The sequence below is a fragment of the Onychomys torridus genome, chromosome 5 (genome assembly GCF_903995425.1).
Source record: "Onychomys torridus chromosome 5, mOncTor1.1, whole genome shotgun sequence".
NCBI lineage: Eukaryota > Metazoa > Chordata > Mammalia > Rodentia > Cricetidae > Onychomys > Onychomys torridus.
Window position 1 is genome coordinate 72,830,120 of NC_050447.1, and position 26,287 is coordinate 72,856,406.

Genomic DNA, 26,287 nt, shown 5'->3' on the forward strand with positions numbered 1-26,287 from the left:
AAAGCCTGACAAACTGATGTGAGAGGAAAGTAACAATGATTTAATGTTTTATTTCTTTTTTTGTTTTTGTTTTTGTTTTTGTTTTTTGAGACAGGGTTTCTCTGTGTAGCTTTGTGCCTTTCCTGGGTCTTGCTCTGTAGACCAGGCTGGCCTCGAACTCACAGAGATCTGCCAGCCTCTGCCTCCCGAGTGCTGGGATTACAGGCGTGTGCCACCACTGCCCGGCATGTTTTATTTCTTTTATGGTAAGGTCCATAGATTATCATCTGTAAAATTAGGTGAGGTAAAAAATTTTTTGGGGGGAGGGGGAGGGAGTAATAAAAAATGTGTATACCCAATACTAGGTTATTTTTTATTTTAGTCAAGAAGAAACATGTGATATAAATTCAAGATTTTATTAAAATCATTTTGGAGTTAAATGAACATAATAGCTTGGCGGTGAAGGAAGATTTTTAATAAGGCACAATAATGAGTTATGTGAATAAACAGAAAGAAAGAGAAGTGTTAAAAGTGTTAACTGTGACATTTAAGTGGTTACATGATTTTAATTATTCTTTTGACAATAAGCAGCCCGGTGACGTTTATTCAAGGAACTGAAACCTGTGCCTACCATGGAATTTGCAGGAGAATGACAGCTTTGTTTCCTGCCTTTGGCAATTTTTAGGAAACAAATGGGAATGGATTTAAGACTTTATAAAAGTGTACCACCTACCACAAGAATTTCAAAAGTGCAAAGGTGAGGTTGCACTCAAGCAGTGGGAGGAGAGACGGGAAAGACTTTCCTTTCTCTGTTTTTGAAGTAGGCACAAGCACACGGTATTTATCTGTGAGACAGAGCAAGGAAGGCCAGAAGAGTTAGAGGGGAGCCCGGAGCCCAGAGCGTCTGTTCCTCATTTGTTCTTGGCTGCGAGGGGCTTCCGGCTGATTTTCTTGGACTTGTCGTTATTCTTCTTTGGGGGTTCTGGGTTCGCCTGCATGTGTCTGCCATAGAGGCTAGAGAGAAGGAGAGAGAGAGAGAGAGGGTAAAGTCATAAGCTTTGTTCACTCGTTTCTTTAGGAAAAACTTTAAATATTCAGTCACCAGATATGTTAGACAAGCCAAAATATGTTCTGTTTACTCTGCCTCATCCACTCTGAGAATTTATGATTTTACATATGCGTGTACAGACATGCATGCGTGTGTATACACCCTGTGCTACAGTTTTCTCTCATAGACAAGGTTCTTGGTATTTCCCACTTCCTGGACAGGGTGCAGGAAGAGGAAGAGATCTTCAGGACTGTGAATATAGGTCATATTCACAAAGCCCTTCCAGAGAGGTGTTCCAAAGATTGGGAGTGTTTATGGCTACAGGGACAAAGGACTCATGGAACTAGAGGGACAGAGTAGCCATGTCATGAGGAGGGAGTACCAAGGCTTGGTCTGAAGGCCCTGGGGCCGGTTAATGTGACAAAGAGCAATGGTACCGGGGATCACGCTGGCTGCTCGTGTGTGATTGATAGTGTGGGGACGGCACCACACATCAATGCCACATTAATAAGTACCGCTGATTAAATGTTGACAAAGTGCCCCACAATTACGGTGGATGGCATCCGTTGCCGAAAGAATTTAACTGAGCGGCAGATAGTAATGAATCCATAATTTATGAGTAATTCTGATTAAACGAAATTAAAGCCACCCTAGCATAAATAGAGCTCAGCCTTAACTCCCCTTGTTAATTTAACTGAGTCTTCCAGAGAGTTCCATGCCCTAGGTATCTCTAGAGGAAAGGCCTGGCCTCGGCCGTAGCGGCACCTGCTCTTTTCTAATGGAATGAGAGTCAGCCAAGAGACTCACCTCTCTGTGTAAGGAGCCACTGCTTCTAATGCCTAATTAAAGGATCACATCCACTGCTTTAGGTTTGTTTGTGTATATATACTGACTGTACACTGCTGAGGATGAGTCCAGGGTCACGATCATTGTAGATGAGAGCTATACTCCCAACTCCTTCTCCCAGTTTTGAACTAACACTATATGGCTACACCCTGTGATGAATACAAAGATGCTCTTGATTGGCATGAACATTACGGCTGACGAGCTGAGGGGAGGACCCAGCAAATGGAGTTGCCCCCTGGGTAGGTGGCAAGCCAGGTCTTCTTTCTTCTGTAGGCTCCCTAGTGTCAGTTTTGAGGCTGGTTGTTCCAACAGTGGTGATGGAGAGGTCTGTCCTTACAGAGCTGGGAGTTCAGCGGTTGCAGCTCATAACAGATGGACCCCAGAGCCGGGTGAGGGGACTGCTCTGCAGGTAAAAGGGATAGCCATTCTCTTGTGTCGAGGAGGCAACATACGTCTGTACAGGTTACAAGGGAGCCTGCAGACAGGCTTAAGCGCTGTAGCAATTAGGAGCTTAGAGAACTTTGTACTAACGCAATGGTCTGAGTGGCCTGGACACCTGGGGTCCTATAGCCCAGAAAGAACTGATGGTTTTTCACGGTGCACAAAGCAAGTTCAACTTCAGTTGTCACCTGATTCCCATGCTGTCAATATCTCTGCCTATGTATTTCCTCTTCCGAATCTTTCCCGGAGACCATGAACAGAACGGACTCTGAGCCAAAGAAGGCTAGCCTTCCCACTCCTCATCTTAATTCACACATTTGGAAACATACTCTTCTACCCAATAGCCTCTGCGATCTCTTTACCCAAAGCCACAGACCCCATGTTCAGGGGCTCCAGGCTCCCCTGGTTGCCTCTCATCTCTGAGGTCCTCTGGCATGGCACAGAGCCAAGATCTGACTTTGTCCTGTGCATTCACAAGGACACCCCGATCCCAGGATCATCCATTACACTGCTTTCTTATACTTTCCCTCTGTTTTACAATCTCTTATCCGCACAAAGGAAAACAAAATGTACATGCTCAAACTCAGACAACATCAGACTTGATGGATTAGAAAGACCAACAGAAACAAGACAGTTCATCCATATGTCTTCTGGTGTGAATGTGAAATGCCCTCAAAGGCTGTGTTTGAACCCTTGATCCTTAGACAATGGCACAGCCTTTTGGGGGGCATGTCTTCAGAACTATTGAGACATGGGGCCTAGCTGGAAGATGGAGGCCACTGGGAGGAGGTCTTGAGAATTATATCCAGGGTTAGAGTCTGGTCCCACTTTGCTTCATTATCATCAAAGGATGATCCAAGCCATGCCACAAGCTTTGGATGCTGTACCTATATCACGATGGCTTGGTAGCTCCTGAAATCAAGAGACAAAATAAATCCTCCTCCTTTAATGCCTGTCAGGCATTCTGTCATAGAAGTGAGAAAGGATAACTAATATAACTTGGGAACTCAAAACGACTTCAGCATTAGCAAAGGTGCATCAACAACCAGAGGTGATGGAGGGTAAGAGAGCTCAGGTCTGCCAAGTGACTTGACTGGCATGGCCCGAAGGGAGTGAGCCACATGGGCAAGCAGGAGGTCCCCAGAAAAGTTGGTTCTGAAGGAGATGCAAATGCCACATGGCACTCAGCAAGGCTCTCCTTCTTTTAGAGCAGGAATGTTCCAGTGTTTTAATTGCTGCCTTTTATTCTCCGATTGCTCTGTGTGTGCCTGGACTTCCCAGAGCTTCATAGCAACTCACTACAAAGGGCTCAGCAGTCACTGCAGATGTTTCAATCGGAGTTTTGACCCTCAATCGGTGTTGACTCTGAGCAAATGATCAGCAGTTTTCACATCCACCCACCCTTGGCCATGCCTCAGTTCCTTCACCTGTAAGTGTCTTTCCTTACAAGGGTAGCTGTAGGCTGGGCACCATGGAAAATCTATTGGAAGTAGGCAGAGAACACTGTGAAAACTGGGGCTTATGATGTGGCATTCTACTCAGAGTGATTAAATAGAGATAATCATACAATGGCCTTATTTCATTAGGGGTTTTCTCTGAAAAATAACATGCTACTTTCTACCAGTGACAATGTTCTAAACACTCTAGAAGAAAGGTTTTAATTCTCTTTGAAGAAAGCAACCAGGGTTGAGCTAAATGCATCGCCCCACTTCCTCAGTGAGTCACTGAAGGGCTGGATGATGCCTCTGTCCCCTGTGTGAGCCTTTAATTCCTCCAGCTATGTGGGCAGATGAGAGTCAGCCTTATCCTGAGCAGCTATCCCCACTGAGAGATGAGGCTGTGGCAGGCCAGTAATGATACAGATCTCAGGGTCCAAATTCTTGGGTACCATTCTTGGCTGTACCACTTATTACCCAGGGGGACCTCCATTTGCGAAGTGTGGCAGACAGATCATTGGTCTGCACAGGTGACTACACTGTAATCCTTCCGTTAGGCCCTCTAGGGCTTGTAGAATCCAGCCTCCCTCACTTGTCCTGCTCCTTCCCACTTCTACAGCCACGCAGACTGCAGCCACCCCTCAGCCTCTGTGAAGCACCCCCGGGGACCCAGGACTGGAGGTGCCTAGAGAAGAGAGCCAGCTGTGTACCCATCTCTTTAGTCTGCATGGCATTCAGTTTCAAATGCCACTTGGCCTTGGGACTGTCACTAAGTCACCACAGTCTGATGTTCTCATCTACAAGACCAAGATGAAGTTTCTCTGTCACCTTGGAGGGTTCCAGGAAAGATGGAGCTAGACATACAGAAATGATCCTGTCCATGTTGGCACATGATGGATGCTCTAATGGCTATCGCCACCTTTAATATCTCATAAAACTCATGACTCGGGCTACCTAGCCCTCCCCCCCAACACTCTGCTGCTACACCGGAAGTATGACCTGGAACCTATGTTGTGACCACATGTCCTTGGGTTCCTCCTCTTGAAAGGACTCCAGCAGGCATTGCCACCTGGTTGTATCAATTTGACAGTGTTGACAGGAGAGAATCTGGCTCAAGATTACTATGTCACTAGCGGGCAAAGCGCTCAAGCAAGCTGGAAAATGGGCAGAGGGAGTTATACCTTTTGCAAAGAGTCCTAGAAAATCTCACTTCTGAAATCTAAGGTTTGTAGAAGATAAATGAGAGGTGGTTAATGAATTTGAAAAACAACCCACCACATCGAAGGACACGCAAAAGTGACAGGAAAGGATCCATTACTCTCAGGAGCCTGAAGCAGACCCAGGCAATTTCAAAGGTACCAACGGCCTGTGGATGCTCTCGGAATTACCTTGCTTAGGATCACAAGGCCCTTCATCCTTATCTGTGAAGACAAAGAGTGAAGGGAGTAGACCATGCACTGAGCTACCAGCAGAAGATGCCCTGTGAGGACCTTCTCCAAGGGAACCACTAGGAAAAGATGCTGCAGACTGCTCTTGCCACCAGGACCCTACCTTTAAAAGCAGCTTTACTGGAGTGTGTTATTAAAGCAGTTGTACACAGACCACACCAAGTCTATGAAACTGAAAACTACTACCTGTTAGTAGGTAAGACAAAATAACAAAATGTTCCAGCCTACCATATCAGAATAGATTTTGCAATCAGTATTTGTATTAAGCATTATGAGATGTGCAGTTTTCCATTATTGGTGTATGAGTTCTACTGAATAGGGATACTTTCAGTCTTAGACAAACCCATATATTTTCTTGCAGTCTTCTGCTGGGAACATCCCATTTCTTGAGTGCTGCCAATATGAAGACTACTACAGACTACCCCACTCCTCCTTCCAAGAAGTCTTCTCTGTCCTCTGGAATCCTCTGAATGTCTCTCTGGAGATCTTTCTGTCCCATGTCACTGCTTTTATTTCTTTATACCCTCTTCCACAGAAAGATCATCTAATTTTACAGCTCCAATGACTACATCAAAGCTTTCCAAGTCACTGGCCTCTTCAACTCACCCGGAGAAGCAGCTACAAAATGTAACAAAGCAGGTGAGCTTCCCCAAAGAGCCTCCTCCAAGGAATTCTAGCAACATCCCAGAAACTGAATCTAGAAGGTAGTTAAGACTGACATGAACTCATCAAGGTATTTGGGAAAAAGTTGGTGCTGGGAAGATGGCTCTGTAGTTAAAGAGTACTTTTGGGATAAACATGAGCATAGAAATTCAGATCTCCAGAACCCACGCAAAGGTGGCTTAACTGGAATTCCAGTGATTAAAAAGAGGAGGCAGCAGATACCCAGAACTGCTGCATGATATTTTGATCACACTCCGACAATAAAGCTTGCTTTGAGTCAGAGGGCGGAACTAGCCACTAGCTGACCAATTAACCATAGAGGTTTTGGAGGACTGAGGATAGACAGGTGGCAGGAAGTAGTAAGGTGGGACTGAGAGAGGATCTCAGCCCTTTCAGATGGTAGGTCACTGATGGCTGCTGCACCGCTTCTCTGATCATCCAGGTTCTTACCCTGATATCTGACTCTGATTTTTTTATTGATAAAGAATAATTAGATAAGTGCCTAACAGAACAAGCTGGCTAATTAGACTAGTTGAAATACAGATGTCTAAGTTCAATTGAGAGAGCTCGTCTCAGTAAATGAGGAGTATGACAAAGGAAAACACTCAGTGTTACCCTTGCATCTCTATGTACATGCATGCATACAAGTGCCCCACACATGGACAACCATGCACATACACACACACACACACACACACACACACACACACACACACACACATATATAAAAGAGAAAAAAAAATGCCAAGTCAGTCTGAGGCCTGATACTAGTGTTTTAGCAGCTATCATTCATTTAGGTCTCTGTGCTTTTTTGCTGTGGATGATCTGTGTTATTACGGCCCAGAATGCTGGCCTGGGTCCTTTCTACAAGTCAGCTTTCAGTCTTAGTTTGAGGCATCCCCAGCTTTCACCATTCTTCACCCCCATTCTGCCTTCAGGAAGCGCTGAAGGATTGACGAGGCTCTCACCATCAGGTCCAGGGGGATACAGTGACTCCTGCCCTTGGCTCATTATTTCAAGGCATCAGCAGAATGCCTTGATGACACTGGGTTCATTGTACAGTGGTCTCCATGCGCTCACTGTGTGCTGTCGCGGCTGCCCAGTGAAGTGGGTCCCACTGCTACCCTTATCCAAATGAGAAAACTGACACCTTCCAACTTCAGGCTTGGGTCAACCCAGACAGTTACTCCAGAGCTCAAACCGGACTAGGTTATCTTGTCTTACCCCATTCCAGACTTTCCAGTCTGGTTTTCTCAATAAGAGGACCATGTTTTCTTCTTGCGAGTGGGGAATGTATTCTGTATACTCAAGGCACACTGGAAACACATTGTGTGCCATGTAAATATTGTGTTTTGGAATGCCAGGTATATGTGAGGTGCAATATGCTGCTCTGAAGTTGCTTGCTTGTGTCGTATGCCTCCCTACTGTTGTTTGGGTGTTTCCATGGAAAGTCCGTATACAGACCAAGAAAAGAACCAATTTTAAAACCTAAGTCGATGGCCAGCAAAAAAATAATGAGAAGTAATTTTGCTTGTAATCTGTAATCTGATGGTAGGGTGCTAAATTTAACATCGCTGCAAATAAATTTGTGGACAAAATGTGAAGCCTGGATTATTAATAAGCATTTGCAGGATCTTTATTTATCCCATCTAGCAGCTATGAGGGGCTGGTGACAGAATCTTAGCACATAAATTGCTGAGTCCTGAAGAAAAAACATATAACTATTCTCCTATTCCTAAGAGAAGTCTCATTAATTCAAAATGTTGATTTTTTTTTTGAGATGCTTCCACACAATTTCACCAGCACCAATATGGGTCTTCCCCATCATTTCTTCCAGTGTTCACTGTTCTTGATACAGTGTAAAAAGAATGTACAAACACACATGAGTAAGCAGCATCTATACAAACAGCCCAAAGAAATATGTAGCTACTTGAACACAGGTGTGGGGCCATGCCCAAACACAAGGTATACTAGAAGGCAGAACTGAAAACGCTCCACACATCCCAGCCTCACTCTCTGCCCCACTGGAGGGGAGAAGCGTGGATTCTGGAAAGAGCAAAACCAACAATAGCATGTACAAAAGATGCTCATTAAACTTCATCATCCTGTCTACTCTAATGATGCTTTCACTTAATAAAAATTCCCCGAGCAGTCGAAAGGATATTAGGCAAAGTCTTTGGTTATGTATCAGAGGTCCAAGCTGTCACCAACAAGCATGCAGTTCAGGAGGTATGCTCCCTGGGGAAGGAGCAGAAACAGCTTTCACGGAATACATGCAGAGAAAAAATCAATAGCTGCACCTTGCTCCGCTGCTTAAGCATTTAAGAAAATAGGTAATCCTTTTAAATTAAACTGCAAAGTGCTAAATGTTGCAATTTCCAAACTGAACTTAGAGGTGGAAGGAAAGGAGCCAAGGACACTGGGAAGTTTCCCAAACAGGCTCCTTCTCTGACAAACACTATCCCTAGAGAGATTCCTCTCTGCCCCTGACCCAGGGTAATTTACTCATTTCAAAATTATTCTTTAAATTCACTACTATGAAAACCCAATAACTTGAGTCTGGATTTAAAAGTTAAATAGTAATTTTCCAAAGAGATTCTGGAACATGGATAACTAGGTACTAATCAAATAAAAGATCACAAGCTACTGAGACATTTTGTACCTATTTTATAAATCACCTTAAACTTCACATTCTGCCAACACAAAATTATCAAGTATATGAAGAGACTATGATACATGGACCAATACCAAGGCACTATCCTAAAACCTGAATATATTGGAAATGAGATTGTTTTTTGTTTGTTAAATGACAAATCAACATGAAATGAATCAAAACGGGAATGTGACAAGTCATCCAAAATAGCACCAGCCTAGCTCCTAAGCCAGTGAGCTTGACCATAACACACACTCACAGAGATGGGAAGAGATCCTGTCCTCAAAACCAGTGGTCACCAAAGGAAAAAGTAGGTTCAACGTGGGCGGGGAGGACTCTGCACCTCCAGAGAAAGGCAGCAGGGACCAGCAAGCTGTACTCGGTCCACATCCAAGGATGCTACATCTATAGTAAAGCAGAGGTATCAAGCACAGTGAGTGTTACTCTTGTCCTGTATACATGAACCCATGCCTGCATGTCCAGCTCCTAGTCAGTTCCCCATATTCAGCCATCATTTGTTTTAGTCAGGGTTACTATTGCTGTGATGAAACACCATGTCCAAAAACAACTGGGGAAGGAAAGGATTTATTTTGCTCATGGTTCCATATCACAGTTCATCATCAAAAGCAGTGAGGAGAGGCTTTTGCAGGACAGGAATCTGGAGGCAGAAGCAGAGGCAGAGGCCATGGAGGGGTGCTGCTTACTAGCTTGCTCCTCATAGCTTGCTCAGCCTGCTTTCTTATAGAACCCAGGACCACCAGATGGTACCACCCACAATGGGCGGGGCCCTCCCCCAAAGAGCACTAATTAAGAACATTCCATACAGCCAGATCTTATGGAGGCATTGTCTCAATTGAGACTTGATCTTCTCTGATGGCTCTAGCTTGTGTCAAGTTGACATAAAGCTGGTCAGTACAGCTCCCCTCCCCGCTCCCATCCCAGGTTCTTGCCACCTCTACACTGGTCCTTACTATCCTTCTGTCTGGAGTTCCTCTCCAGTTCTCCCCTAGAAGGCACCACCACTATACTCACTGTCAGATGAAGAAACAGAGGTACCGGAGGCTTAAACTCCTTGAGGAGAATATAGTGAACTCTGGGGATGCCGATGGCTTTGAGGGCGGGTCATGTGACTCAGTGCAGCCTAAGCCTGTCAGGGTGTCTTGTCACCTTGGCTAAACTAAGTGGGTGATAAATGAGCAAGGGGTCCATGACAGCCAGCAAGAGAAACAGACCTAGTGTCTGAGCTGCTAAGGGAGGAAATGTCCTTTTTCTTCGTGTTTACTTGAGAATGAGAAGAATCGATTTGCACCCCACACTGGCCTAGTTCATAGGGGACTGCCTAGGAGAAAAATTGGCACAGTCAAAGCAGAACTGGAACACAGAGAGGTATTGGGCCCAGTGATATTAACTGAGCCCACAGACCATGAGGTGCCTGAAACCCACCAGCCGCTCTTACTATAAGATCACCTCTTTCTCTTGGGCTTTGTGTTCCTTGCCACTAAAGGACAGCTGAGCACTGACACTGTCACTCTGTGCTACTTCAAGTGTGATTTCCCCAGCCAGGTCTTCTTGAATAACCTTTTTATTGATGACATAAGCCTTCCTCTTACTGTGTACCTCAGTAATGTTATGCTGTTTATATGATTTCTATTGCTTCTTGCCTCACCAAACAGAAGACTAATTCTTAGAGGGTAGGAACCTGTCTGTCTTCTTTAGTCCCCCTATACCTGGCTATGATGGTCAATCCTTACTGTCCACTTGACTGATTTAGACTCAATAGGAGACAGCTCTTAGTATGTTTTTTGGAGCTATTTCCAGAGAGGTTTAACTGAGTGGGAAAGACCATGTTAATGTGGGAAGCACCAACTAATGGGCTGGGGTCTTGGACTGGACAAAAAGGGGAAAAAAGGCAAAGGCAGGTCAATGTCAGAATTCTCTTTGCTTCCTGATCCATAGAGATATGAACAAGCAGTCTCATGCTTCCACCTACAGCCGTGATCTACTCCTACTGACAAGCCTTCTCCACAATCATAGAATGTTCCCTTAAACTGTGAGCCAAGTCCTTCCTCCCTTAAGTGATTCTTGTCAGGCATTTGGCCAATGGTGAGAAAAATGACACATACCTAGTAGTGTACTATAGATACACTGTAAATGTCTACTGACTGAAAGAAAGCAGGTATAGCATTACTAGGATGATCAAAAGCATCCAACTGTTGGAATGACTGTTCAGATGGATCATGAATGCCTCTGGAATAAGATTATGTCTAAGTCATTTTTATTTTCTAGTTCCTGTGATTAGTTAGTACCCAATAGTCACCAACAAATATGGATAGGCAAATGGACAGAATTATGGTATGAGGGTGTATGTGACGGAGAACTGTTTACAACATGGTGAAAAGGAAGCAGAGGGTCTGGCAGGAACCAAAGGCAGGGTATAACCTTCATATGTCTGCACCTAGTGACCTACTTCCTTCTGCTAGGATCTGGTTGCTAAAGGGTTCACAGCCTCTCGATTGCACCATCACATGGGGGAGCAAGTGGTCAAAACTGGAGCCTGTGGGGGATTCTTCAGAGTCAACCCATAACATGTACTTTATCTATGGGACTTGAGCAGCACATCACTTATACAAACACACTTAACCAAGGCACATTAAATGAAACTTCACAGGGTGGACATCTTAAAGGTCCACTCTGCTAGGTTATGTCATGACATGATGCCTAATATTTAAAACAATGCTGTATTATTTTTTTCCTTCAGCATTCAAGGATTTTTGGTGAGATAAAGCACTTCTACTTACAAATTGCAAAGATAAAACCAGGAGCAAACCAGACAACAAAACCACTTTAGTAATTCAGACCAGACTGTCTTTGGCTACAGACTATCTATGATGGTTTATCTACAAAGCTGCCACCCAGGGAACTTCAAGCAAAAGTAGGAAGAGGCAGCTGGTACCCTGTCCCTGTCATAGCTAGGTTCCTTCTGTAAGCTGTGTGTTCTGGGATGTGGTCACTGGCATCTCTGAAACAGGGCAAATCAAGTCAATTTTTGCTTCTCCATCCGAGGTCTCAACTTCTGAACATTAGCTGGTGATGTAAAGATATCATCAGCAGGGCATGATCCAACAAGTTCTTGGTGGACAAGGGGTTCTATCAGGAGTAGGAAGAAACAGAGAGGTACTGGGGTCAAGGCACCAATTGTGACAGGAATAATGAAGATACGGCAGCTTCAAAGGTGAATCGTTGGAATGCACCTTCCTTTTAGTCTTGATTTGTACATTTTGAGTTTAAGGGAAGAAGCACCCTCAAAAGGAAGTTTATAAGATACTTCCTGCCTTGATCTCCTCAGAAGATTGTTTATCGTGTATTTTTCTAGTTTTGTTTTTACATCAGATTTTTAAGAATCTCTGAGAAACTTACAGTCTATAGAAGAAAAAAGGCAAAAACCCAAGAAGACAGCTACAGACTAGGTTGGCTGTGCACCAAGATCTGCAGTGGATCCCAGGCACCGGCAAGGAACCTATGAGCAGATCCAGGGAAACACTGAGGAGGGGCTGATTCTTAGGACTTGGTTTTTTTGTGTCTGATGCCCCCAACAGGCAAAAACTGTGGCTGTGGGTGGGTAGGAAAGAGCTGGAACTTGTCACAACAGCCCCTCACATCCAAGAATCTCAAGTATTTCATCTAAGAATCTCACCCACAAAACACCCCTGGAAGGTGTTAGAACATTCTATGTGCAGATGGTGTATGTGAGGTGGAGTAAAAGTGTGAGGTGGAGATGGCAGAGGCATAGTGGGTGTGGAGGCTTCTCTCAGCTCAGTACGATGGCATGGGACAGACAAGCTCAAAGAAAACACACACAGAGACAGGAACATGCCAATGGAACAATCCATACTTGGGAACAGTCAACTCCAGTTGTAGAGGGTCTATAAGACATAAGGTAGCTCCTACAGAACAAGATGAGACATCATAGTCAAGTTTCACGAGGGAAGAAAGGCTTTAGATGATATTGGATACAAACATTAAATCTGCTGTGGACATCAAAACTCACTATTTTTTTAATTTCTATTTCTTGTTTTTTTTTTTTTTTTCTTTTTCTTTTCTTTTTTTTTTTTTTTTTCCGAGACAGGGTTTCTCTGTGTAGCTTTGCACCTTTTCTGGATCTTGCTCTGTAGACCAGGCTGGCCTTGAACTCACAAAGATCCGCCTGGCTCTGCTTCCCAAGTGCTGGGATTAAAGGCGTGCGCCACCACTGCCCGGCTTAATTTCTATTTCTTGATGAAGTATTTTCTCCATAAACCTCAAACCTAAATAAACAACATCAAACAACCCCCCACATCTGAAAAATTAAAAGAAAGGTAAGACTCTATTGTGTAGATTACATATACAGGTTTTGTCCCTCATTCCTGTGACAATAGCTGGCTTGTGCCCCCGAAGTATGTATGTTGCTTGTCTGTCTGTCTGTCTGTCTAATATTGACAAAGAGTGCTCTCTAAGGAGGTCACTTTTCATTGAGTGTGTGTGTGTGTGTGTGTGTGTGTGTGTGTGTGTGTGTGTGCATGTATGATATATAGAGGTGTGTACAAGCATGCTCATGCATGTGATAAGCACATGGAGAGGCCAGAGAATAATCTTGGGTATTGTTATACAGGAGTCATCTACTTTGACCTTGTTCTTTGAAACAGGATTTCTCATTAGGATCTATGGGCCAGCAATTAGGCTAGGCTGGCTGGCCAGTGAGAATGAGAATCTTCCCATTTCTGCCTCCCCAGCAATGGGATTACAAGTGCTTGCCATTCTGGCTGGCTTTTTATGTGGATGCTGAAGACTAAACTCAGGTTCTCTTGCTTGTGCAGTGAGATCTTTGACAACTGACCCTACCCTCAGCCCCAATGTGCAAATGTACAACATGCTGCATTCAATTACTTTGTGGATTCTGGTTTGAAGCAGAGAAGCTTGGATCCACTTAATGCACAGTATGCTTTGAGAGAGAAGAAACCAGGGGATATGACATTTTTTTTCCATGCTCTGCATTTGTATGGAAGCTAATTAACAGCAAACCCAAATAAGTTATTCTTCAAGTCATCTATAATTCCTGGTAACTGGGTAACTTTAGTCACTCAACCTGTCTGAGAGGTCTTTCTCATCTGTAGACTACGATTGAGATTAATAGTGCAGACATCATGGGGCTGTTGTGAGGATGAAATCATTCCAAGTACCGAGTATTGAGCAGACACTAAACAGGTACTAACAAATCCAGGCTGCTGAACACTGTGCTAACACTGAGGTGGTCCATTCTAAACTTGGGTGAGACCACAGAATTGCAAAATGCCTTATGTTCGTCTGCACGAAGTTTTACAAAAAACACAGTTTCTTTCCAGAGAGATATTTTAAAAGATGCTGTATTATGTATGCCTGAGGAAAATAGGAAATGGTGGAGAATACACAGAAGGTCCTTGGAAATAAAATGCTCAACAAGTTCAGTCACTCTTTGAGGCGGGCCTTCACTGAGTATGACATAATCACCCTAGTCAGAGCCAAAAGCACCAAGGGAGTCCTCAATGCAGAAGGCTCTGTCCAGGGTTCTGAATGGGCAGCACTTCAATACTAATTGAAAACACGAGGAGGGGACTGGATGCATCTTTAGCCTTCATCTTGCTCCAGCTCTCCCATTCACAGGCTAAGCTGTTCTGGAATCTATTCAGATGGGACCCACATTATGTAAGAGTCAATAATCTTTATGTAACTCTGCAGTGAAAGTGTCATTTGTTGTAATGAACACTGATCATAAGTTAAGCCCCCAGCTACTCTCTCTGTTATTTTTCATTATACTGTTCCTTGCTCTGTTATATTTCAGGAGTACTGAGGGAATTTATCCAACTCTGTGTGCTAGTCAGCTCTTCGTTACACAGATTACATTCTGCTAAGATGCGGTACAGCAATTTGCAAACACACCGATTCCTAAGGAAATGCATCAGACACTGGTTATGTGTTCTCCTCTGTTGGTGCCAGCAGGCAGTCTTCCCTCTTCTCTTTTCTCCTGGCTATTTGTTCCCTTAATTTTCCATTCCCCTCTCTATTTATCTCCCACCCCATTCACAGTACAGTTCTCCAGGCCCAAATCTGAGAGTATTGACAATGCATTACTGTTTTTTTTTCTAGCAGTAATAACTCTTTGTTCAATTCACCACCAATTATAATGTTTCCAGAAGCATCATTGCCTCTCCTATAGCTCACACTTGCAAACACCACTCTGTGCTTACATTATAGCTCCCCCCCAGCTGCTTGAAAAGACACTAACTCCAAAAGGCACATAAGCAAAGTAAAGCTGGAATGCTTCTATTCCTTCTTCTTTTTTGAAAAGCCAATTTGAAAAATTCATTTGCTCCTTGTGTATTAGGCATGACAGTAGAATTTCCATATTCCTTTGTGCCTTGTGCTCTTCTAGGCTGTGATTCCCCAGAGGACCACATCACTGCATGGATTGCAGATCACTAGCAAACACAAAGGTATGGGGTTCTCATGGATTCAGGCCAAGCACCAGCTCTCTGATTATAAACACCAGCAGTCTCTATTGCTCTGAGTGTGCCTGGAGCTTCAGCCCATCATCACCATACACCAAGTATGGTTAGTTTTCATAGGACTGCTAGCTTTGATCCTGTCAGCCAGGATGCTAGAGAAGGATCTAAAATATTAAGAATAAGAAAATAGCACCTAGAGGCATCAAAGATCTTGCCAATCCATCATGGACAACTTTTTAATGGCAGACTTGGCTGGCAATGCTCCTTCTACTAAATCTCACTCAATGAACTGAAATGCACACAGGCGAGCATGCTGCAGGAGTGCCACATTCTTCTTACTATGCTTTCCTCCTGAGACATGTGAAAGAGGAACTGAGAAGAAGCTTTTATTACCATATCTACGTCTCTTTACAAACAGCCTGAACAGCCTCGCTCCTGGGACAGATGCATCGTGTCAGCACACAGACTTCCCCGGAGAAGAGTGGAAGAGTGTTTCTGTGCTTAATTCCCTTTCACTAGAGACTACAGAGTAGATTCCACTCTAGGTTGATGATGATGCTGTGAGGGTAGTGCAATTCTTTAAACTCTAAAATTACAAGAAGGGGCTGGCAGAATGACTTAGGACCTGACAACCTAACTTTGACCCCAGAATCCACATGGTGGAAGAAGAGAACTGACTTCTACCAGTTGTCCCCTTAGCCACACACACTCACACTAAGTGTAATTGCAAAAAATAAAGACCACAGATCCACTAATCTCAAGGCTTCTTCTCGGAATGAAACTTTATGGTTACATCCAGGCAAGTCAGAACTATGACATCAGGTCTGCACCATCAGCTATTGAAAGTCTTAAGGTCTGGAAGTTCATAGTTAGAAAGTTCAGTTGTAGAAAAGACAGTTTCAGAAGTTTAGATTTAAAAGACTAAAAGTGAGGGCAAGATACAGTTCATACACTTACACATAGGGATAGTCTGAATGAAAGCTGCTACTCAGCAAGAACAGATACAGGAAATCCAAAACTACACCAGCAGAGGTTAAGGAAAGAAACACACCAAACTCAGCTTCCCAGGATGAACCTAAGTCTTTAAAGGATAAGCCTTCATAAGTGAGCTTGTCCTAGGCTCAAAGCCAAAGAACCCTTGATGAGAGCACTTTGAGATACTTTACAAGGGATGGTAGGAGTACGCAAGCAAGTCTGTGAAGATACATGGAGAGCTGCAGGTTTCTAGACTCAGAACACTGCAGGAGATGACCAGGGCACACTAGTGGGTGGCTTAAGAGATCTGAAAATTTACAGATACAATTCAACGCACTGGGCGACCAGGTATAAAACTTCTAGATAACTGCACATTAGATTACATATCCAGCTTGAGAAAAGCATTGTGATCATGAACACTCTATATACAGAAAGGGGGGCAGGTAAAAAAAAAAAAAAGAAGTTACAACTTCATCTTCATACAATTCTTCTATAGTTATGAGGGATTCTAAAAAGTAGAATTCAATGTATCTTGATACATCAATGTCAAAAGAGACATAGGGCTTGGCGGTGTGGAGAGAGGTTTTGAGGTACCTCATAGTACATTTTGAAGTACCTTGTAGTATTTACTCTAGGAACCATTTCATTACCAAGCTGAGTGATCCTGGAAGGTGTGCACATACCCTGCATCCCCTTTTACCCATTACTCTGACGAGGTGCTAGGAAGCTGCAGCAGGGTGTGTGTGCTTATGTGCGACAATATGCCTATGTGTGAGCAGTGTCATGAGTACAAGTCGAGAGACTGAAGACCTGAACTGATATCCCACTATGCTCCATTATGTCCATTCTTAGCCCTACTAGTTGATTGCTTCCATTCACCTCTTCTGCAAACTGATGGGTGACCCTAACCCTGGAGAAAAAGATACCCTCCTGTCGCTTATGCCAGGATTTATTAATATAACTTTGGGGAAGAGTCCCTGTGTCCCACTAGCTGTCCACACAGCTGAAAGCAATGTCCCGACTACTTTGGAAAGATACCTGGCTTTCCTGCCCTTCCCACTTCTCTTACCCCACTCACAGCTCTCAGGGCACGCTCTGACTGAAATACCAGCTCTCTGTGCACACTCCGCAATTATGTGGAGACTCTGGAGGCAAAGACAGCACCTTATAAATCCCTGTAAGCTAAACCTGGTCCTGTACACACAAAGTATACTTAGCAGATAATTGTTCCCATGGCTGATTGATTAAGAGAGCCTCAGACTCAACTCCCTTCACAAGTTCGTAAGAAGAAATATACCATGAAACTGAAGGATACAGCTGGCTCCCTAATTAATATTTGTCACTTGGCGGTTCTTAATTAAGAACTCTAAAATAAAGACCCACCTTTCTCCCATGCCAAATGGGTATCACCTTCATCAGTATTGGAGTGATGAAACTGCAGCTTCATTATTTTCTGCTTTTCCCCCTTTGCCTTGCCAGATGGGAACATTAGCTACATGGTATTTATTAGTATAAGAAACAAAGATAAGTGCAGAGGCTTGGGAGAACTCAGGCAGAAGTAGACCCTTGCATTCTTTCAGTACAAGCTGTGAATAGAAAGGGAAAGAAACCTTCTTTTGTCCCTATTTCTAGGAAGGAGGGCATGGTATTTGAGGCAAGAAGAAGACTTACCAATACTGATCTCTTCCTGCGTCCTGGGGGTCTGTTGTAGTCCCCTACTTATTCTCCTGAAAAGGCCCCCCCCAGTCCTTGCCTCTGAAAGATACTGAGCTATGCACTCTTAAAACTGCTAAAGATCTCAAAAGAGCAAACTTAGCATCTTCCCCAAAATGGTCACAAGGTCACTGAAGAGGACAAGGCAGGGTCCCCACTGTGCTGTCCCTGGGAACCACGCTGTATGTTCCTAGGTCAGGTCAGTTGCAAGGCATACCTAGGCAACCAACACCAACATTCTGCTATGATAGCACTCTCTCCTGTTCTCACAAAAGGAACAAATTAGGGACAGCAAGATGGCTAAGTAAAGGCACCAGCCACTGAGTCGAATAATGTGAGTTTGATCCCCAGGGAAAGAACTGACTCTTACAAGTTCACACCTGGGCTGTGGCATACACACATGCCCACTTATACACTACATGTGCACTCGAAATAAATAGATTAAAATGCAGTAAAAGATGACCTTAATTGTTCAATACCCCTTGTGCTCACTTTACTTAGGCAATGTTGGAGAAAGCAGAGGGAGATGAAGAAGAGGTGGGTGGACAGTATTAGCATGATAGATACACACCCTCCTTATAGGGTCCATTCCAGCTTTCAGGGTCAGGGGAAAGAGCTGTGGCCTGAGAGTCACAGTGAGTTTGGAACTGGGCTCCACTTCTCATAAGCTGGGTAATGTGAAGAAAGTGCCAAGATAAAGTTTCCTGATTTGTGTAAAGGGATTCAACATAATCACACTGCAGGGGTTGGAGCATTAGACACCATCTACAAGGAATCCAGGCATAGAGTTTAATAAACCATAGGTGCATGGTATTCTTTAATCAGCTCTTCTCACAATTATTTGAGAGGATCCATAGATTACCTAGGTTCTACTGTGGCAATGATGGCCTGTCTTGATGTACCACAGAGGAAGGTATGGTGGGTTAGGTCCAGACCAGTCTGAATCCCAAGTCTACTCCTTTTTGCCTCTGTGCCTGAGGGAAAAAAAAAAAAAAAAGCTAGAGCTTCTTCCAGTTGCCCTATCTGAACAACAGGGTTCCTAGGTTTGTTATTTTTACATCACCATGACTATAATACCTGACCAAAGTGCTGTAAGGAAGGGATGCATTATTTCAGCTCACAGGTTCAGAGGGCTTCAATCTAGCATGTGGACCTCAGTACATGGCAGCAGGAGTGGTTGGTCATTCACATCAGCATGGACCAGTACACAGAGAATGAAGCAGTAACCAAGGGGGAGTGTAACCTAAGTTCCACGTGACTTTCTTCTTCCATCCAGCTCTCCCTTCACAAAATAGTGCCACCAGGTGGGGAATAAGCAGTTAACATGGGCCCGGGGCTCCCATTCCAGGTTCAAACTGCCATCGTCCCTTGTCTCACAGATGGCCATACTCCCTTGGATGCTTTCTGGAACTTTCTAGGACAGGCAGCTTGCAGTATTGCAAAGATTTATGGTATGATGTCTTTCAAGAGCAAGACACTGAGTGGTCTTTCAGGATACAGGACATCTCAGAGTCCCACAGGACATCAATGTAGATGAAAACCCTACTTCTCATTGCTTGGAAATCAGAATTTAAGTTAGCAGAATTTAAATGTTTGGTATATGAACAAAAAACATTTACTGCCCATTGTATACATAAACCAGTTATTCCAGAAATGCAGTTTTTATGCAAACTGAAGTGAAACTGGCTTTTGTTGTGCTTACTTTGGGGGCTTTGCCAAGAATTACTTGCCATTTTATAAAATTCTGTCACAGACAACATGTCTGCTTATAGAATCATTCATGTTGTACATCTCCAATCAGTCTGCAGTTAGAGCTCACAGTCCACAGGGTTTCTGTGCAGATGTAAACACCTATTAGTCCCATTCTTGAGTATAGCCAGGAGCAACACTTATCTCCCGAATGCATCCAATGATACATTCTATTTGCATTCTCCACTATGGTATACTGGGGAAATCATACCAATTTAACTATGCAGAGGTAGGCGTATTATCTATGTAAACTGTATCAGGGTTAGAGAGGCAAGGCCAAGCAAGGTATTCACGATGGAAGGTAATCTAAAAGGTTGAAGGGCAGTGGCTTGTTTTGGAGGGATGCTGGGAAGGTTCAGGGAGGAGAGGGAGCCACAGTAATGAGCACAGAGCAGCACACAGCAATTGCTCAAGGAACACAGCCACTATCAGTATCACTAGTATTATTGGTAACCATCCTTTTGCCTCATGCTCCTTGACAAACCTCCAGCAGAAAAATGAATCTCACTTTCGGCCTGACCAGCTTTTCCATCTAGAAGTAAGGGAAGCAGTAACGAAGGGCATCTTGTCTAAATTTGAAGGAGATGGATCACGCATGGCAGACTGCCCAGAAGGGAGGGAGATTATTCCCAATAGCCCTGGCAGTTAGAGGATACTTCATTATCCTGTCCATGACAGACCACTTAAGACACATATTTATTGACGACAATCTGCCAATTGATTAAACATCTCAATATATGAATCCAACTTTACATTAATTAGCAGTTTGGAGAACATGATCCTAGAAGTTAGGGGAGACAGTTTTGAATTTTTTTACAGCCGCCTTTGCTTTAACCTTCTGTGAACTATTACCCACACTTTACCTTCTTCTAAACAAGTTATGTTTCTGTTTCTCTTGTTAAATAGAATAAGCCGGGTGCAAGAAGTTTTACATTTGTGTTTTACTTTGTGCTACATGAAATGTGGGCTTAGTAAATAGCTCCACAAGACAGGCAGGAAAGGCACTTGTCGACCTGTGATGCACATTTGTTCTCCACAACAAACAAAGATAACTAATTATATTATGCTGTGCACATTCGACTCTCCGCTCTAGAGTGTGAAGTTATGGGGGTAAAGAGGCCGCTGGCTTCTGTTACACATGGGAAACATGGGAAGGTTCCAAATATATAAGTTTTCCTCTTCCCTCTTTTTATTAATTCCTGCATTTTATTAATTAAGCCTTACTGTTTGACCTTTCAAAAATTCTCCAATGAGTTCTCTAAGGGGGATTTTTTTCTTTATTTAAAGAAGGGAAATAAATTTATAAAAAGCCTTGTCAGTTTCTCTTTCATTTGGGTAGTGTCCAGGGCCTATTTGACTCCATGGCTACATACTGGGTATCTTTCAATGTCCAGTAGAATGTCCACCTGGGAAGGGGCTGGAGCTATTGCTCAGTGGATAAGGAACTTGCTGTGCAAGCACAGGGCCAGATTTTGAATCTTCAGAACCCACATAAAATAAAAACTAATTAGGTGTGGCAGCCCACTCATGACCTGCAAAACAATTTGGCTAGCTAGACTAACAAAACCAGTGAGTAACAGGTGCAGCAATGGGTCCTACCTCATAAAATAAGGTGGAGGGCAACTAAAGAAAACACTTGATGCCAACCTTTGACCTCCACACAGATGCATGTGCACCTGTACACTTATCTGCCCCCCCAATAAATGTGAACACACACACACACACACACACACACACACACACACACACACACACGTACATGCAAACAAACACACAAGAACACATGCCCAGGAACCCAACAGACATGTAGAGCTTGCCAAACTTTAGCATATTTCAGAACCTTTTCTTTCTTTCTTTCTTTCTTTCTTTCTTTCTTTCTTTCTTTCTTTCTTTCTTTTTTTTTTTTTAGTTTTTTCAGATGGGTTTCTCTGTGTAGTCCTGGCTGTCCTGGAACTCACTTTGTAGCCCAGGCTGGTCTCAAACTCACAAAGATTGGTCTGTCTCTGCCTCCCAAGTGCTGGGATTAAAGGAATGTGCCACAACTGCCCAGCATATTTCAAAACTTTTAAGGATCTTATGCCTGTGTAGACTAATGGTCTCAGGGAACCATTTGCATTTCAGACACAATGCCAGACACTGCTGATGCTACATAGGAGACCAGTATGCTTGGCTCTTCTTTCTTTATCTTTTCAACAGAGCCACAGTGCCCATCTGGATCCACATCCAGGCTGCTACTGCAGAGCATCCCTTCAGCAGAAGTAGGACACACAGAGAAGGGCTGAGACTATGCTAGTACACAGGGATTTCCTTTCCTGTTCATGAGTGGGAGAACTGAGGTCATTGGATTGCTGCATGGTAGGATTTCAAATGATGGAGAATAAGTTGAGTAATATGCAAAGAGAAATTAGATCTAGTAAGTATAACCCCCTGAAATACCTGCTACTCTTGAACTATTCTTATCTTGCAAACAGGAAAAAGGTGGGGAAAGCCAACCCTAGTACAACTGAAAAAAGTTTCAGGGGCTTTGAATGGCTCATTGGAGCATCTTTGCTTCCTTGAACACAGTCAGTCCTGCCATGATGGCACTGAGTTTTTATACCTGTTGGTGTCTCTGTGTAAAAATTCCCCAGGAATAGTGTTTGCTGAGAATGGTCCCTAAGTCTGTCACAGAACTAGGGAGTTGCTGCCTTGCTGAATCTCAAGTAAAACCCAAGAGGAAGTTTATATTTCTGCCAGACAGAGTTAACTCATGGACAATGACTGGGTTGTAACAAATTCTTATGTATCGGCCAACTATTTAAGAACAAATTATACATGACTTAATGTTGAAAGAAAGAGCACATTAAAGATGGAGCCCATCAAAAAGACTTTATGAGTGTTCTTGTTTACTTGTTTATTAAAGATTATTTTAGAATGTGGGCTTGGACTCTTGCCTGTCTCCTAAGTGCTGTCCAAGCAATCCAGTCCATTCCCATGTGAAGTTATTAGGAAGATTTTGGGTACTTCCTTTTAATTTCCTACTTTCTTAGTAGAACTGATGATTCCCCCTCCTCCCACCTGTGTGGGGGCCCACAGAGGCTCCCTTGTAAGGCTTTACTCAAGGTCAGAAAGTCTGAGCTTGCTTTAACCACCAAGTCTGCGTGGCAGGATGATTTGGCCAAAGGTGTAGTTACCAGATATTTTGAAGAGTCTACACTTGTTGGTACTTTATACCTTGACATTGAAAAGGGGAGGCTTTGCCCCTCCCCTTGCTGATGTATAAAAAGCCCATCATGAATAAACTCAGTGACTATGTATTGACCCAGGGATCTCCAGAAGCTATCCTGTGTCTCTGTCTTTCTGTCTACGTCTATATTTCTTCCTATTAATTTCTCAATTCCTCTCTCCTCCTTCCAAGAACCCTTCAATGGATCAGGGCTGGACCCTGACAGCCCTCTTCTGTTTTAAAGCAGTTTCACAATGGATGTGAACCATCCTCCCGATGACCAAGGGTCTGTTAGTTCCCTTCCTTTGTTCTAAGAGAGCCAGTGACATCCATCTTGCATCACAGAGCTCTGTGAAGCCTCTAGGCCTCATTAATGTAAAACTTGATGGGAAAGAAGCAGGTAATACCAAAAGCCAGCTTTAGACAGCCAACCCCCAAGCCATCCATCCCTTTGTGTGCTGGGAAGCTTTGCTCACTGCATGTGCCCACGCTACAGGTGTGTTTCATGATTTCTTTCATAGTGGCCATGATCCATTTAATTGAAAACAATTCATCCCGGGTAGCACTTGCTAGAATAATTCAACAACCTGGGACACAGTATGCAGTTAAATTAGAATATAATCAGGGTTATATATGTGTCATTTAATCAGCACCAGATTTTTGCTTTGCATCGAAATATCCCAAACTCAATCCCTTCTTTAGCAGGAAGTAATAATAACAGGCTCTCTAAGCCCTTCCTCATACACCAACTTCAACTCCCATCACAATGAGATCAAGTGTTCGTGCTTTCTGCTAAAAAACTTTTCTTTCCTGTTTCGTAGTTATTTACTTTTTACCAACAATAAGAAACACATTTGTATTTTGGGAGCCCTATGGCTCCACTCATAATTAACATCCAACTGGCTGCCAGCAAATTATTTCTGATGATTAATTCAGCCCTTACAAAGAAAACCATGGTGTCCATGGGAGGATCAGAAGCAAGGTTCTCATAAGAAAGCTCCAGTTGTTGCCGGTGAGGCTTCTGCATAGCATTTCTCTGGAGGGATGGACTCAGAGCACAGAGGGGAACAAGCCAAGAACAAGCTGGGGCACCCAGGTACGAGGTCCAGCTACCATGGGTGGACCACAGCCACAGCTCAGAGAGCACTGGCGGAGCACCCACTGAGTGTGCAGCTATGAGCTTCACAGGAAGAGGAAACAAAGCAAAGGTTTTTGTTTTGTTTTTTTCAAAGGGAAAACTACACTTTGCAACCTGAGGACCCCTGCCTTGTGACCTAGAACACCTTCCAATTCCAGATGGCCCACCACCACTAATCACAGCTCACCTTTTTGGTTTGTTTTGCCATTTTCATTTAAAAGCAAGATCAGTCATTTGATTTTTAAAATGTTCCCAGGCCAGAAAAGAAAAAGAGGAATTCACCTGGTGTGACAATTCACAGAATCCCCAAATCTTTCGCTTGGACTGCCAGGTATGCCCTGCCTTTGTCCAGCACCAAGTTGTGGCCCACTCTAAGCCCAGGACTCCTTCCTTGACCGAGATGCTTCCTGTTCCCACTTCAGCCCCTACAGTCAGCACATGTACCTCAGCATACAGTAGGGACCAAAAAATCCAATCCCTTTGCAAGTTTAGCTTGAGCCAAAGGAATGGGGTGATGGGGGAGGCTCTAAAGTGATGCTCAAGGTGCATGTAGCCGGGAGTGCTTCCAGAAACTGTCTACACATCTAATTCACTCCTGCCTCACCTGAGAAGTTCTTCTGAACTCTCTCCAGCATGGGTACCACACTAAAAGAGGTGTGTGGAAAATCAGTCACTGCCAATGTCTGTCACATTCTGAGGACTTATCAAAAGTGCATCTGCACTACTGCCTTTCACTGTCTTCTAAAGACAATGAGAAAAACACCATTTATTTTGTATCTCTACTACCCAAACAACAGAGACCAGACCAAATTCTGCCAGACAATAGATAAGACACAGGTTTAGTATTCTCTATAAACTATGGAAAATAAATTGCTTTCTGAAACTGTCCAGGGTGCAAAGCCCTTTAAAACTCTTCAGTCTTACTGGTTCAGTTTTCTCTTTTCATTGGAGGTAACATGGACATCCTTGGTTTATTAGGAATAAGCTCAAAGTATCTTAAAAAACCCAGAGACCTTTAAAATGTAGTTTTATTTCTTTTTTTCAAAAAACATTTTATGTGCATAGTGTTTTCTATATCTATCTATCTACACATATATGTATATATATATGTGTGTGTGTATACATATATAGGAAAATATATACATACACACATATGCACCATGGACTTTTTAAAAGCTATGAAGTGCTGCATATACCAAATATGAGAACACAGCCATCTTTGTAAACCAATGTCAGGTCTGTCAGGGCAACTGAAAATATCATGGGCAACAGATAGGGAAACAATGGCTAAAATATCATTTGTGTCTCTGGAGACAAAAGGCTTCTGGTATCCGCCACATGTCTTCATCTGGGATGAAATGTAAGAAAACCAACCAACCAAAGCTGCTACCTCTACACTACCTGGGAGTATGGTTTTGTTTTGGATTCTTTCGTCTGGTCATGGAAGAAAGACAGCACACCAATGGCTTGGTAAGGTTTCCTTCTTGGCGAATGTTCTGGTAAGCATATGAGTCCTGGTAGTAAGTCCCAGGTTGCTGGAGGTATTTAAGCAGAAGCGAGGTGACAGCAGGGTCAGGAGGCTGTCAGGCATCTCTAAAGGTTTAGCTTGATTGATCACTAACTTCTCAACTCCAGGATCTCATGGGCTTTCCTTGCCTTTCTATGATCAGATTCTCTTGGTTTCATCAGAAAAAGCTGTGACAAGCAGTAAGCAGGCATCTTTTCGTGGGTGGGTCATGACCCCAGGGCACTGAAGGGTGAATGGAAGCGACTGGACAGCTATGCCAACTACTGACTGCCACCTGGTCCAAGGCATCTCCAACTGGTTTTCTCCTCGTGACTCTTAATTCTCATTAACTTGAAAGACAGATGACAGCAGTGTGGGATCTCACACTAATGCTCAATCTGTCTCTTCTAGCATCCTCTATTGATCAGGAGGCTTCAACCAAGTGAACCACAACTCTGCAGTCTGTGCCCATGTACACCTTTCACTGCACAGTGCTGGCATGTGGTTCTGGAAGCTAGGCAGTGAATGGCACAAGGTGGACATCAATGCACTTAACTCCATCACTGACAAAATGGAACAAAAGACGGCATCGGGGCTTTTGCTCTTGTATGTTGGAAGGAAATGAAGAATTCTTTGCTCTGGGACAGAGAGTGAAGGTGAAGAGAATTCTTCCCCAGCAGTTCTGCAAAAGTAATGGAGGCATATGCCAGAGCAATCCAAACAGCGGATGCGAAAACATGCTTCCTTGAACTAACCAATTGCATCTCCCAGTATGTGTTGTATTTAAAACATATGGGAGTTATTCCTTAAGTATTTAGTGTTTTATAGAAAAATTTGAGTGGAAATCTGTATCACCTTCCAGTGTTTTAACAATTTTTACACACAATCAAGTGCTTTGTAGAAGCCTAGTCTTATTGCTTCTGCACCTTATGTTCTAAATTTCCTTACTGTGTCCATTGCATTAAATG

General features: G+C 43.4%; 1 protein-coding gene across 1 annotated transcript in view; it reads right to left on the bottom strand.

Annotated features, from left to right (window-relative positions):
- Positions 1-226: 226 nt before the first annotated feature.
- Rsu1 (Ras suppressor protein 1) overlaps positions 227-26,287 on the bottom strand; it is a 194,488-nt gene continuing 168,427 nt past the window's right edge. Inside the window, exon 9 of the mRNA XM_036188038.1 lies at positions 227-993. Within this exon, the coding sequence (XP_036043931.1) occupies positions 891-993 (103 nt within the window). The 3' untranslated portion in view covers positions 227-890. The remainder of the gene's footprint in view (positions 994-26,287) is intronic.